The 16388-nt window shown below is 36.4% G+C and overlaps 2 protein-coding genes across 2 annotated transcripts in view; both read right to left on the reverse strand.

Annotated features, from left to right (window-relative positions):
- Positions 1-5379: 5379 nt before the first annotated feature.
- On the reverse strand, positions 5380-8564 carry LOC132144344 (integrin alpha-E-like; the record flags this gene model as incomplete). Its single annotated transcript, XM_059555121.1, has 5 exons — positions 5380-5736; positions 5850-5960; positions 7737-7760; positions 8136-8237; positions 8403-8564. Coding segments are annotated over 5 exons (591 nt in total), but the record flags the coding sequence as incomplete, so codon positions are not given.
- A 413-nt stretch (positions 8565-8977) lies between these two features.
- LOC132144345 (integrin alpha-M-like) overlaps positions 8978-16388 on the reverse strand; it is a 44663-nt gene continuing 37252 nt past the window's right edge. The window contains exons 13-22 of the mRNA XM_059555122.1: positions 16098-16246; positions 15859-16025; positions 15662-15784; positions 15451-15521; positions 15183-15324; positions 14143-14238; positions 13721-13803; positions 9784-9864; positions 9354-9432; positions 8978-9208 (exon numbers count right to left, since the gene is read on the reverse strand). Coding sequence (XP_059411105.1) covers positions 8978-9208; positions 9354-9432; positions 9784-9864; positions 13721-13803; positions 14143-14238; positions 15183-15324; positions 15451-15521; positions 15662-15784; positions 15859-16025; positions 16098-16246 — 1222 coding nt within the window. The remainder of the gene's footprint in view (positions 9209-9353; positions 9433-9783; positions 9865-13720; positions 13804-14142; positions 14239-15182; positions 15325-15450; positions 15522-15661; positions 15785-15858; positions 16026-16097; positions 16247-16388) is intronic.

A 16388-nucleotide genomic window follows, 5' to 3' on the forward strand; every position in this document is an offset into this window, starting at 1 on the left:
CAACAATCATCACCTAACCTCAATTCACTTTAGCTTTCTTTGATGCCGCAAATGTGTTTAACAAACACACTGTCACAGCAGCCGAAAAAGACAAAACATAGAATAAGAGTTAAGAGCCCAACTAATGGAAACACTAATCACTGTTATGGTGACACACATTAGAGTTAGAGTGCATAAAGTCAGTCTGGTTAGTAATAAGTGAAGCTGGTAAAGCTGTTTGTGGAGTTGTTTAATCCTCTTCTGGTGTTTATATATATATTTAATATACACAGATTTTTTGGCTCAGATAAGGTCAATTTCTGGTTAATTTCTTTACTCTTGGCTGACATGTGGCATTGCTATGGCCTGCTTGTGGCTCAAATCTGGCAAGCAGGAGCGGTCCGCCCAAGGGCCATCATTCCACGCTGCATGTGGGCCAGATCATCTTTCCACGGGTGCCAGATGTGGGCCGGATCTGGGCTGACACAATGTTGCTATGTGGGAATTCGACACCTCTTTAATATAAAAGGAATCTGTTGGGGTTACTCTCAATGAATGGTTGAGAGGATTGATAAGATGGAATTCTTTTGTTAATTCTTCAACAGATTGTACAAAATATGAATTTAATTAATCAGCCATAATGGCACGATCTGTTATACTATTACCATTAGTGTTAAGTTCTGTAATCTTTTTTGTGTTTATTTGGTTTATTAGTCAGATTATTTAAATGCCTCCAAAGTGAATTATTGTTGCCTTTAGCACTATCAATTAGATGAGTGTAATATGTCACTTTTGCTTTCCGCAGCTCAAATACGACTTTATTCCTTAAACTTTTTAAAACTGTTTTCAGAGCTAAATCTCGCTTTTTCATAAGTTTTTGTATTTCATTATTTATCCAGGGCATCTTTCTTCAAATCCTTGAAATTATCTGCTTTAAATTCAGAGTCACTTTAATAAATAACATGCAACTAACACCATACAGTAGATTGGGTGAAACCAGACCACATATGCGATGATGTCGCAATCATAAGCAAGCAACATCAAACCACATGTTCTCTTGCTGTTTTTGCCATAATAAAGATTACAGATGTATATCTCCAACCAAAAGTATTATAACCATTATTACTTTAGTACTTTACTCTATCTTGACGTGATATTGACCTGATAGCGCTGTTTCTGTCATTCTTGCACAGACTTTTAAATGCCCAGATAAATTGAAGAATGGCGTGTCCATGTCCAAAATAATAAAGTTTAGTGTATTCACAATCATTTGGACCAACCAGATTGCCTTTATTATGTACAGAAAAGTTGTAGGTCCAAGCACTCAATAACATTAAAGAAAACTGTAATATACAAAGGCAGAGGTGGTTAATCCAGGGGACAAACAATAAAAGTCCTGCCATATTTTTGTTCCACCCATAAAGTCAGCAGCTGATTTCACAAGAGGAGGAGGAAAAGTCATTAATTTCAAGTCACAAACTAGTCTTGAGTCAAATCCCAAGTCCTCAAAGAGTTAAAGTTAATGAGATAATTAAGTAACTGAAAGTAAATGATGATTGTGCATTATTGATTAACACCTGGATTGGCCCCTGGATTACCCACCTCTGTACAAAGGGCATGAGTGGAAACCAACCACCCACTCCTGCCTTCAGCAGCCATCTTGCCTTCCAAGTCTAGTAGTGAACTCAACTGCCTTACACTATACAGGGATTATTGAATGAGTGAACGAGTGAGCGATTTCAGTCACAGCACTGGTCTTTGAAGTCTGTGTCCTTCAAAGTGTGCACACACTGTGAAAAGTGATTCTCTATATTTATTCAATAAATTTGTTTAAAAAAATTTACAAGCAATATTATTAATTAAATTGAACACATTTTAATTAAGTAGAATTAACCATTCAAAATGAGTAGAATAACATGAAAAAATTAAGTAAAATGTACACAAAAATATTGATTTCATTGGATAAAAAACAAACAAACAAAAAAAACACTATGCTAAAGAATACTATGTTATGCATGGCAGGCCAGTAGTTGGCGATCATGAAACACCCTTCGAAAACATTATATTATATACATCACATGACGTCAACCTTTTTACAAATTCACATTTTTGTTGCTTACATAAATATGATAAAGGCAGCATGTTCAAAAGGTTGAAAGGCCCCCAAAACAGAATTTTTGAAGACACCTTAAGTTCACGAACAGAATCACTGAAGGAAAAAAATAAATAATTTACTTACCATTGTAGTGGTCAGTGTTTGCTTTAGTTGGACTCTTGACCCTTAAGATTTAAATCAGATCTTTTTTGGTTGCTAGTTGTGATACAGCAGCTAGACAGGCCAAAAAGGAAATGAGATCAGGTGGTGTTATTTGTTTTTGCGTCATCATTTGATCTGGGTTTCTGAGTTGGGTGTGTCTTATCAATGACAGGTTTCCTGTGGTTGTACAATATAAGTTTAGGTGTTTTCAGCATAACAATAGAAATTCTTAGAAGCACCTCTGATCAAAACCTTGTTAAAAAAAAAAATTTAGGCACACAGACATCAAGAATCAGCCCTAAAACCTCAACAATGGTGACCATCAAAAAGAATGTTGCACTGCATTCTGGGTGCCACCAATCAAAACTCATTTATTGCTCCCATCATGCTTTGCGGCATGAATAACTTATGAGCAACAATTCTATAGTAGCTTGTTTTGTGATTCTTACAGTTCGTCTGAATATGCTGTTTGTCACCATTCTTGAGATTCATAGGCCGGTTCTTGATGTAACTGTGTGTCAAAAGAAATTTCCCCTCTCAATCATAAATCTTAAACTCTAGATTACACTGAAAATTCAGGGTCTTTTATTGTTGAATCACAGGGCTGCTATAATGAATGTTAATTTAACTCAGAGATCAGGCTCTGAACGAGTTCAGATATTCAGGTAAAACAAAGATTATGTAAAAGCATAACCAACACCACCTGATTATCTTTTTTCTTAGCTTGTTTAGCTGTTACAACTTAGTTACAACAGCAATGCAAAATGTAATATTAAAACATCAAGGGTCAAGAGCACAACTAAAGCAATCACTGACCACTATAATGGTAACCAATAATTTACCCTTTGATTCTGTTTGTGAACTTTAGGTGTCTTCAATAACTCTGTTTTGGGGGCCTTAAGACGCAGCCTTTTGAACATGCTGCCTTTATCATATTTATGTAAGCAACAAAAATTTGAATTTGTAAAAAGGCTGATGTCATGTGCATGTATATAATGTTTTCGAAGGGTGTTTCATGATCGCCAACTACTGGCCTGGCATGGATAACATAGTATTCTTTAGTATAGTGTTTTTTTGTTTTTTTGTCCAATGAAATCAATATTTTTGTGTACATTTTACTTAATTTTTTTCATGTATTCTACTCATTTTGAATGATTATTTCTACTTAATTAAAATGTGTTAAATTTAATTAATAATATTGCTTGTAAATTTTTGACACAATTTTATTGAATAAATATAGAGAATCACTTTTTTCAGTGCAGTAGTGCCAGTGTATGCGCTCATTGGCACCCCTGGTGGTGCTCTAGATTACTGCCTAGCAGTGATGCATGGGTTGATCCAAAATGAGCGGGTGCCTGCAGTCACCCACGGTTAAGAGTCATCCAAAAATAATTTTTAATGATATTCGGGTTGCGGTCGGTCGGGTCGTTTGAAATAAAAATGCCAATTAAACCTTTGTCATTTATATAATACTAAACACATTTTTGAAATACATAGGCCTACACCTTATTGGCTGAATAACTGGCATGAAGATGATGCACGAGCTCAGTCTGCAGAGATGGAGGCGGCAAGAGAAAAGGTGAAGACTGGGGAGCAACGGCGCTGTTTTTGGTAAAACATGATTTTGACGACTTCATTAAGTTTTGTTTTATAGAAAACTCCTTTTAAAAGATTTTCGTTTTGAATAAATTGTATCTTAATTTTGATCAATGTTTTATCAATAAGTTGCCTTTATTTAATAAATAAGAAGCAAATATATAGCAGACTGTGTAATGAAGGAGGGCACTGAAACTCAGCTTGTGCCTCACAGATTTGAGAAATATAGGCTATATATTACAGAAAGCTTGAAATGTCTACTTTTAAACGAAAATATTCAAACCAAAATAAATGGGCTAATCTCTGATGATGTAATCCATATGAAATGTGCATTTTTCTCTGGCATTCATGGCGAGTCTGCATCGTCAACTTCATCTTTGCAGCAACACAGAAAACACCAGTTTATTACTAAACAATTAAATGTCTCCTTGCATATTTTGGAACCAGCAGGCCATTCTGGGTTGATAGAGACCCCACGGAATGAGCGAGCGGATTGGGATATTCAGAAATGTGCTCTCCGCTCACGAGCTCTGATCGGAACAAACCTGAGACTCGCTGTCTGCTGACCTTGCAGAAACATACAAATAGACTTTGCCAGACTAGACTATTTTAGAACAAATTATGAGCTTACTGACGATTTTTTATAATTCTTGACAAAATTATAATATATTAAGTTTTGTTGTTGTTGTTTGTTTTTGTTTTTTGCCTAGTTTTGACTATGTTCCTATGGCCCAATGACGCTACGATGAGCATTTAAAGCTTTTTAAAAATGCGGATCATGAAGCGGGTCGGGTACAATATTTTTTTGTGGTCCGAGTTGCAGACGGGTTAGTTGGAAACGTCGGCCGGGTGCGAATTATTAATACATTGACCCGCGCATCACTGCTGCCTAGCTTGCCTATGCATAGAAACTTCCTGAATACAATACACACCTCAACTTTTATGATTACAGCACATAGGAACAATGCTGTTTGAATCTCTTCCAGTGTTTAACTTTTTTTTCCAGCCAGTGAGCGATAAAGACCATTGACAGCCAATCAGCATCCGTCTGCATGAGCATTTAAAGGGACAGACAATAAAACTGCAGCACACTTACAATAAACAACGATATGTTCTAATGGAGTGGATGATAAAAAACCCTAATCAGGTAAAGAGGCCATACTCAATTTAAGGAACTCTCATTCAAAAATGCTTTATGGAGTTTTTGTGTACTGAAAGTTTCTTTTTTTTTTCAATAAATTTGTGCATTGTTTCATATTCTCTTTTTTTAAAGATGTTTGTTGTCTGTTGATTTTTCATTTGTGTAGTGATAGTGCCATAAAACATCAGCCTAACAATAAACCATAACTCACTCAGTTATAATAATAAAACAATAACTCATCTCATTCAGTAAACTGATTTATTTATACTGTTTGATTATTCATTTCTTTACCAATATTTGGTGTGAAGGTTAGATAAAAAATAAAATAAAAAATAACATACTTATAGTTAAAATCAATAAAAACAATAATACAATACTTTTTCTTATAGACAAAGGTCCATATAAGTGAATATCAGAATAAAACGGAGTTATTATAAACATGCTGCATATGATTGAGCTAAACATACTGACGTTAAATCATATCTTTATTCAACTAGACCATTACAAGACCATTTTCAGCTCCATCAAAGCAAACATCTTTACTTTTGTTGTTGTGTAATAAAGTGATATTTTATTGTTCTGTCTTTGGAGGATCAGGGCTGGAGCTTGTCTCCTTCACTCCATTCTCTTTCTCTGTGCTGTCATTCTCACCGACTCCGTTTTCTTTAGCATTCACGTTCATCAGAGGAGAGTCTTCAGCCGCAGTTACATTTTCATCCTCTTGAACGAACTCTTCAGGGCGATTTCGTTTAAAAAACCCACACTACACACACACACACACACAAAACAAAACAAACAAACACACACACAGATTGGATTAAGAATTTGAGAGGTGAATGATGAGATCAACTGAATGGTGACTTGATTGGACCTTACCTTCACCAGAAGGATCAATATGATAATGAGGAGGATAAACCCTCCCACTACTCCAGTGGCAACAATCAGCTTTCGACTGGGAGGAATGACAAACTCCACCTTCACCGCAGTCTGAGGAAAATCATCACAACCACTGGCACTAGTAAGGTTTTATACTTTACATAAACACACATAAAATACACTGAGCATATACATAAAATGTATAGAAGTAGTGATCAGAGGTGGGTAATCCAGGAATCAAAGAGTAAAAGTCCTGCCATATTTTTGCTCCACCCATAAAGTCAGCAGCAGATTTCACCAGAGGAGGAAACAATTCATTCCTTCCAAGTCACAAACAAGTCTTGAGTCAAATCCCAAGTCCTCAAAGAGTTAAAGTTAATGAGATAATTAAGTGACTAATTAAATGAAGATTGTGCATTAGCGATGAACACCTGCCATTAACAACCAACATCACTGAAGAAAAGAGAAACACAAGAACTACAACTGACTTTAAGCACAGCCTTGGATGAAATCAACTGGAAGAAAAAAAACTGTGCCACCATATTTGTGGTGAGTATTTGCTTCAGTAGATCCCTTCAGCCTTTAAGCAGTTTTAAATCAATTTGCTTCTATGCAGTTGCATTATTGTTTTACAGCAAACATTTGTGTGATGCTGATTCAAGTCTTGATCTAATAGGTAGCTTATGCTTTTGATAACTGTGTGATCTTAGTTAAAATTTCTTGATTATAATTTTAAAATAAAGAATTTCAAGTTCACTGCTTTGTGTGTGCACTTTGAATGCACTCTCTGAAAATATTAGAACAATGTTTTTTTTGGTCTATGCTGTAGTTTCACTGGGATTATTCAAAACCTAAACATGTGAAAAAATGTTTTTTTTTAGATGTAACTAAATCAAAACATTGTGAATACATGTTCTTCATATATCGCAGTACTCTTTTCTCCATAACACCACATGCAGGGCTACAGAGAAAGATCTAACACAACAAGTCAAGGGTCAAGAACACAACTAAACCAAACACTGATCTCCATGATGGTGAAATCATTTTAACCAACAAAACATCAACATCTGATCCTCTGTAATTCTCAATAACAGCAGATGCTAATCACTAATCTAATGCACAATCATCATTTAATTAGTCACTTAATTATCTCATTAATTTTAACTCTTTGAGGACTTGGGATTTGACTCAAGATTGACTTCTTGGGATTTTTTCTTCCTCTGGTGAAATCCGCTGCTGTGTTCATGGGTGGAACAAAAATATGGCAGGACTTTTACTCTTTGGCCCCTGGATTACCCACCTCTGGTAGTGATAGAAATATATTATTTAAAATAAGTAGAAAGAAAATAAAAACTAATTTTCACTTATCAAAACACTTCTATTTGTACAGAGATATAACGGTTCAGATGTACACTTAAGATGATGATCATCTTTTAAATAGGGTGACCATATGTGCCATTTTCCCAGGACGCGTCCTTGCCAGGATTTCTATTTTGCCGAAAATATCCCGGTTTTGGATGTGTGCACTGTGCAGAATGATCATTGTATGACATTTATAAGAGCTATAGAGAGCAGAGCAGACTTTGGTGTCATACAATGATCAGTGCGCAGCAATGCTTCAGGTTGAACGAACGAACATACACACCTAACATGTAGGCTACATGTATTTGCATTGCTTTGATTGTTCTCTGTAGATCTCACCTTCTCACATGCCACGATTGGTCGATTATGTACAATACCTGCATGTTATTGGTCAAACTACTTTGGATGTTTTAGGCAATATAGAAATCCTGGCAAGAATGCGTCCTGGGAAAATTGCTCATATGGTCACCCTACTTTTAAATAAACCAAATGAATTAATTACTGAAGAAATAAGAAAGCGGGTACCTGGGATCTGTGGAGATTGTATTGCTGAAAGAAGAAGCAATATTTTCTAGTTAAAAAGTGATAGAACAGTGTTCCTCTCTAACTGTCAGACGAGCTCATGAGCTGCAGGTCTGTGCTGTGAGTTCAGACTGACACTGATAATCACACACACAGCTGCTCATCTGTACAGGGCAGCACAAGCACAACATCAATTATAACTGCCAAAATCAGCTTTCCCAATGCCAAATATTTCATTATGTTCTAGTAGAAGCTTCATCAGTGTATGATTCATTTTAAAGGCTCTGAAACTGTGAAAATGACTGCAGGTTATGACAGTGACCTGCTGATCTCAGACCTGTCTGGCGCTAATGTAACATAAAAGAACAGCTAATTATTGGTTCATGTCTGATGTGGATTCACCTCCAGTCCGGTAGATTTCTGCTTGTAGCGGCTTGTGTTGTAGTGGAGCTCAGCACTGATGTTGAACACAGAATCCGTCCTGAACTCGTAGAAGGAAGATTTCTACAGCAGAAGAATCAGTTTGGGATCAACGTAAGCTTTTAAACTTAATAACTCTTAAACACCCTGCTTTTGTCAGATGCATGACAGCATGTGTGTGTGTCTGTGGACGCATGTGTCATGTGTGATTGTGCAGTTCTGTAGTTCAGATGTGTGTTCTTCACTCACGCTCTCGTATTCCTTCACGTTCTGGAGTTCTGCGTCTGCTGTCAGGTTAAAGTGAACTGCTGAAAATTCCTTCAGATAAAACGGAGGACACTCAAACTTCCCGTAGTGACTATCCTGAAACAATAGAATCAAGGGGGCAGAAGTGGAGAATGAGATGTGTTTTAGACATGTTTACTGTGACTGCATGTGATCTGATATTAAAGGGATCATTTCTTCAGAAAATATATTCACCAAAAGAAGATATTTTAAAGGCATAGTTCACCCAAAATGAAAATTATTTTCTCAGCCTCAAGGCATCCTAGGGGTATATGACTTCCTTCTTTCAGGTGAATCCAGCCAGAGTTGTATAAAAATGTGTCTTTCATCTTCCAGACTGTTTAATGGCAGCTAGGGCTAAGATGCATTGAGGGTGAGTAATACATGGGCTTATTTTCATTCTTGGGTGAACTAACACTTTAAGAGATGTCCTCTTGTATGTTAGTCAGTGGTTTGGAACATCATGAGGATGAGATAAATTATGACAGAAAAATTAGTGTTAGGTGAATGATCATTTTAATAATAGTTGCAAAAGGGCTCTATGATCTCTTACCTGTGGATCTGTTTTGTTGCACTGCAGCAAGTTCTGGAGAGAAGAACAGAAGAGGTTTATTCAATAAATAGATGATGATTTGATGGTATAAGCTGATGAGCGAGTGATGCACCTCATGCATGCTGAAGCTGTGAGGTCTTAAAATCACATGTGTAGTCTGACAGAGCAGGGTGAGCGTGACCGCCACGTGCAGACCTTTAAATTCTGAATTCTCCACCTGAAAACACAGATACAGCAATATGATCCTTCTGAAGCACCTTGTGTCACATTTCTACTCCAGTCCTCAGATAGATCATTGTAATGAAATATGAAATAAATGCTGTATTTGAGGAAAACTTTAGATGTTTGTTTGACTCTCTGACCCTGAAGTTGATTTTGAGAGGTTTTGGACCTCTGTCCTCCAGAGAGAAGTTCAGATACGTCACAGAGTCTTCAGCCACTCTGAAAAACAGTAACAAATTGATTAGTAATAGTTTTATTATTGTTTTTTGTTTATTATATTATTGTCTTTGATCATACTGTGTCTGTAACTGCTGATGAAACCAATGCAGTGCTGTTTTTTTTTCATCAGTAAAGCCATTAAAATAGAAACTACAAGAGAGTTAGTTAGTTAGTAAAAGAATGAACATAGCTAGATATTTACACCAGGTATGTCCATGAGGATGTCTACACTGAACGTGTCAAACACACCACTCGCATCAGGTGTAGTCATGGTGTTAGGTTTTAGTTTCAATCATTCAGAGGTGAAGAGCAGATCAAGAAGGAAAGATGTTTTTAATAAATGTGACTCACAGACTGATCGCCAGATCAACGGAGAACTGCACCGGGACGCTCTTCCTGACCACCGTATCACTTATGTTACCATTGTTATCACTGTGAACAAACATACAGAATTTATTCACAGATGAACATGAACTGCAATAACCTTCACAACACGGATCAGAATTATTAGGGGTTCAACTGTGAAGCACCAAAACCCTATACTAACTGTAAGGATTATTATTATTATTATTCTGCTGTAAAACATTGTACAGACAAAACCATACGGCATAGAGACTTTAAACTTGGCCAGATGATAGTTCTAAATTTGAGGAGAGACCGGCAAAGACTCAACCAGTCGGCCAATAGGGGGCACTACAGTGATTGAAAATGGGAAAACACTCATAACTCCTAGATCTAGACATTTGTAGCAGACTCAAGATGAACATTTTTGAGGTTTTCACAAAACAGACTTTTGTAAACTATTCCTATGTTTTTGACCCAATCGGAACCAAACAAGGCAAAAAAGTTTTCTGGAGTCTTATTAGAAAAAGTTCTCGAAACAAAGTTGAAGCTCCATTGTCAGTTGGGAAAACACGCAAAATCACTCAAAGTGGGTGAGGCCCTTTTACTCACTGTAAAAAATTGTGGCGTTAAATAACAGTAATTTACTGGCAGCAGGGTTGCCAGTAAAGTACTGTTAATTTACAGCTTTCAACCATTAATTTACCACGCTTATTTTTTTTACAGTATTTTACCGTAAATTCTACCATGGAAATTAACTCCACTCCGACTGCTTCAACCTGTTTGAGTTTAAAAGCTAGCATTCCTACGATTTTAGTACTATGAACTTATTTCATCTGAGTCCACTGAGAAGGAATCTTTCTTTATATAAAAATGCAAACACTTAATGTGTAGTAGTAAAGTAAAATACTAAAATACTAGTTAGTAAAATACTAAAAACATGACTTTTACTCAAATCACTGCAGCTCATTGTCAGCTATAGCACACATGTATGTGCTGAAATACAGCAGCAGAAGATCAGAATTTGTGGCTCATCATTAACTGAAGCACAGGCTCTATTCTACAGCACAATGGTGAACAACAAAACTACATTAAACTTAACATCTCTCTTGTGTAAACACACATTAATACAGTCGAGTTCAGTATTTACTCTCTTTATCAGTGTATGACTTTGCATAATTTTTTTTTTCTATGGATGTTCAAAAATATTTTAGTTCAATTAACTTTTTTTTTAATTTGGTAAATCTGACATTTACATTTTAAAGTATATTACTGTTTTTCCTTGACTTAACGGCAACAAACTGTAGAAAAACAGCAGGGGTGCCAGTAAATAACTGTTTTTCTACAGTTTGTTTCCTGCAAATTAATTACAGTTTATTACTGTTAAATTATGTTTCATGCTGTTTTTTCTTCATCTTAAATATTTAATCCTTTAAGCTCCACAACAAAATCCTCAGTTTTAAATGAACACTTATAATGTGTGCACACAACAGAGTGTTTGAGTAACACTGAATCAGTGAAGTTAATGAGATAATTCTGTGATTAATTGATGATTGAGCATTAGTGATGAACACCTGCCTTAGATGAAATCAACTGAAATAAAAGAATTCATCAAATCTCTCAAGATCTGATTAAACAACTCCTAAAACAGCTTCACCAGCTTCACATTACTAACCAGACTGACTTTATTTCTGTCAGATGTCTACAGAAGATCTTACTGAGAGTTAAATAGGTTTAGGTGTTTTTTTCACTACCATGATGGAGATCAGTGTTTACTTTAGTTGGGCTCTTGAACGTGACTTATCAACAAATGAGGTTTTTTTTTCTTTGTTTTTACATGCTGTAACAGTGCATCTTTGGAACTTGTTATAGCAAAAAAAAGACATCAGAAGAAAAAAAATCTGGTATTGTGTTTATAGACTGACAAGAACGAACACTCTATTATTTTTATATTATTGTTTCTGATCCAATCCCTTGTCCCTTCTCTTATTGAATATTGATACTACAGCAAAAAATGAACGCTACTGAGCCATAAGTTAAGACTGTTAAGAAAATTTCATTCATAATAAAACCTTTGCTGAAATTTAGACAGACACATCAATTATCAGCGTATGAATCAAAACAATGGTGACAATCCACAAAATAAATAAACAGATCAGTTCTGAACATCACAAAACATGCAACTAAAACTTAAGAAAAAAGCTAAATTTTAAGCACATAAGAATTCAAGAAAATAAGTGGACAATTCAGTGGTATAATTTATTCATGCCGCAATGCATGCTGGGAGTCATGGATGAGTTTTATCCTGTGCTGGTACCCAACATGCATTGTTTCATGAACCTTTTGATTGTCACCATTGTTGAGATTCATATGCTGACTGTTGATGTCTCTCTATGAGTGTTGCAGACACTGCTGCCCAAGATATGTAAAACTAAAACTGTCATTAAATCCATATGTTATGGTTCTCACATTACTGTTCAGTCTTACAAAATTGAAGAAACAAAAAAAATTGTGTAGTTCACTCACATATTTCAAGACCAAATTAATATTTGATTACTACAGCAACACTTTAAGTCAGTCTAGTAGATCATGCCTGACAGATACAGCCATAATCACTTGACTATCAAAATTAATATTGTTGTAACAGATGTATCATAAAGATACAAATATAGCAATGAAACGAAATTTAAAGTACAAAAGTCAAGGGTCCGGAGCCCAACTAAAGCAAACACTGATCTCCACAGTGGTGACGTCAAACGAAACAGTAACATTATCATCTAAATCTCTGTAATTCTCAATAAGATCTTTTGATCTCTGATCTGATAGAAATAAAGTCAGTCTGGTTAGTAATGAGTGAGGTTGGTAAAGCTGTTTGTTGAGTTGTTCAAATCTTCAGTTGTTTTAATCTAAGGCGGTGGCTGAAGTCAGTTGTAGTTCTTGTGTGTGTCTTGTTTCTCTTGTCTTCAGTGATTCTGCTCGTTAACAGCAGCTGTTGATCAGTGTCTGAATTCACTCATTAGTTTTCATTCTCTCTGTCAGGTGGACTATATTAGTAAACTAATGTAGGGAATAGTGAATGAGGGTGTAGGGTGTGATTTGAAACACAGTCGCTGAGTGTCGACTTTGAACGTTGTTAATTTACGATATATAGCAGCAGACTACCTTCTCGAAAATGATGAATATTACCCAGAATGCACTGTTTTAATGAAAAACAGTATGTTACTATTGAAATTTGGCCGTTTTTTACAGTGATTTTTAACAGTGCTGAAATGGCATTATGGATTGATGTACCTTCACCAAACTTGGAACACATATGAATGATAGTTTGACAACTTGGTGGTGCTATAACAGGAAAAAAATTGAAAATGGCTGTAACTACACACCCAGTAGTCTGAATGACTTAACATTAGGCATGCAGATTTTTGATAGACATTCTTAAATAATGCACATATGAATTTGTGCATTCATTTGCTTGCCAAAGTGAACATAAGGCTATATCTCCTCAAAGCTTTATCATATTCAGACCAAACTTAAAATTTTTAATGAAAATCATGTCCTGAGGTTACCTGCACAAATTCTGCACAGTGCCACCCAGTGGTCAGGAGATAAGAAAAATGCCAAAATGGACCTAAGGCTATTTCTTTGGAATTCACTTTCATATTGACACTAAACTTGGTGTGTGTCATCACCCCTAGAGAACCACACCAGATTAATTTGGGAGTAACGCCACCAATTGGTCAAAAAGTGATAAATCATTAAAGAATGTTTTTGGCGATTTTATTTATTTTTTGTTTGACTTTTTGCATGAAATCATCTTGAAATGTCTATAATCACCCAAAGGTCTTAAAATGCTTGAACCCTGGTAATTGCTGTTTGCATTGATATTTGTTATAATCTTTGCTCAAACGAAAACAAATAAATCTGTCACCCTTTAAGCCTTATTCACCTGTACGCAGTGATCATCATCTCCATCCTGTCAGACCAGTCGTGTTCCCATTTCGTCACACGGAAAGTTGCCAGAAACTCAGTCTAGAGAACAATAGAGTCCACAGAATGTAGAAATAGTAGAAAGATGTTAGAAATGTCAAGGGAATAAATGTACTGACAGAATGAAAACCTTGAATCTGAAGAAGAATCTGACTTTGTGTCTTTGAATCTGTCATATGCAAACAGTCGAATATTGTCTGTGTTTTATTGTCACTATCTGAAGAACAAAATGATCCATGGCTTCACATGTGTATAACCTGTTTATCAATTGTCCAAATAAGCTTGTATTTGATACTTTGTATGTCTGTCTGTCTCTCTGTCTGTCTATTTGTCTGTCTGTATGTGTGTGTGCATGTGTCTATGTGTGTGATTCTGTCTTACTGTGGTGCCGCTGCGGTACACTGGTAGATTAATGCTGCAGGTTGTTCTGTTCGTAGCACCACTGTCCCGATCACCACAACTGCTTCGAGTCCGACTCTGTTCAAAACACATACATATTTATCACTGGGAAAATCATTTTCATAAGTATTTAATCTTGTATTTCTGTTAATATTTTAAATCGTAACATAGATATTTAGAGAAATTAATCTGTAAATCTGTTATATAACAGGGTATGGCAAAATTTAGAACTGAAGAATTGGCTCCCATTCCCATACATGGCAAGAGCCATGCCCCACTAGAAGTTGACAGAATGATATGGATGTGATGCATTCTGGGAAAATAGTTCTTCTACCCTGGTTCACAAAAGTAAATTTCTTAAATATGATGAAATACACTCACCTTAAGGAGTATTAGGAACACCATACTAATACTGTGTTTTCAGAACTGGCTTAATTCTACGTGGCATTGATTCAACAAGGTGCTGAAAGCATTCTTTAGAAATGTTGGCCCATATTGATAGGATAGCATCTTGCAGTTGATGGTGACTGTGGGGCCATTTTAGTCTAGTGAACTCATTGTCATGTTCAAGAAACCAATTTGAAATGATTAGAGCTTTGTGACATGGTGCATTATCCTGATGGAAGTAGCCATCAGAGGTCATAATGGGATGGACATGGTCAGAAACAATGCTCAGATAGGCCGTGGCATTTAAATGACGCCCAATTGGCACTAAGGGGCCAGAAATCATCCCCCACACCATTACACCACCACCAGCAGCCTGCACAGTGGTAACAAGGCATGATGGATCCATGTTCTCATTCTGTTTACGCCAAATTCTGACTCTACCATCTGAATGTCTCAACAGAAATCAGACCAGGCAACATTTTTCCAGTGATGGAAACAGATGAACAGAGATATTATTAAAGTAACAATGAAATCTGCTTAAATGTGTCGTCTAACGGAAGTTTAGTTAAAACAATATTAAGGAGATTTTTATTAAGTTTTTGACAGTCTTTAGTTTGATACGCAGACAACTGTACCTTAATAGCATCAAATTTAGCGAGCGAGAGGCCTTCTGGGTAATGCAGCACTATGCTGGTGTTGAAGGAGTCATCGCCTGGGTTTGCCAGCAAAATGAGGACCGTGAAATGAGCTTGATTCACCATCACTAACGTGTCGTTCCTGCAGAACACACCATCATTTCAACATTTCAACCAAAACCTGATAAAGAATGCCAATATTCCGAAGCATTTACAATCATGTTTCAGATTAAAATCATATATGATTTATTTATCAGATATTTCTCACATAAAACTGACGTTCAGCTTCAGATCGGCCACACAGCTGTTGTTTGAATCACAGTTCCTTTGAAACGGCACCTGATCACATACAAAAGAGACACTTTTAACGAGCTTTTGAATGTCATGGAAACTTTATACAATAAACCTGAAGAATCTTAGATACTTAAGAGTTGGTTTACACTGAATAGCAGAATAAAATCTGATATTTGTAGACTCACCTCGACATACTCCTCCGTCCTGCTGTGAATGTCAAGAACAGCCAGAGAGTTTCCAAGCGACATCTCAGTTTGTGAGAAATTCATTCGTATCTTCAGAGGAGATACTGTGTCTGCAACACAGTGCTGAAACAAACACAACATTCACCGTCAGACAGAATCTGCTGCGACTGGCTGAAGTTGTGATAGACCAGACATACCAGCATGAAGATGGGGAAGTTAAAACAGGAGGACCCAGAATCCAGCAGGATAAACTGCTGCAGAGTCCTGGACGACACATTGCTCTGATCAAAGAATCCTCGACTCATTCCTCGTACCACATCCACATTCAGATTCAGAGAAACATTCATCTTCTTCTCCAGAGATCCTGAGAGACATGAGGGGGTAAGACATATTCTTCATGTGACAGAGAGACTCTCTGAAACTTCAGTGATGTTACCTGTGCTGCTTGTTCTCTCGGTCATTGTGAAACATGACGTGAGATTAAATGCATTAAATGTGTTTACACCTGGACATTCAAAGTAGTTCAGACTGATTTCCTTTGGACTGAAACTGAGCTCTGTAGATACAGACATCACAGGCTGAGCCCTGAGAAGAGAGAAAAGAGTAAATAGCTCATGATACCAGACAGTCAGACAAATCCAGTGGATCACTGATGAGGTAAAGAGGTTTGTTTATTAAGTTAGCTTAAGAAAGCAAACCTACTGGAATTGCTATTTAAATTGATTAT

Source organism: Carassius carassius, chromosome 7 (assembly GCF_963082965.1).
Source record: "Carassius carassius chromosome 7, fCarCar2.1, whole genome shotgun sequence".
Lineage (NCBI taxonomy): Eukaryota > Metazoa > Chordata > Actinopteri > Cypriniformes > Cyprinidae > Carassius > Carassius carassius.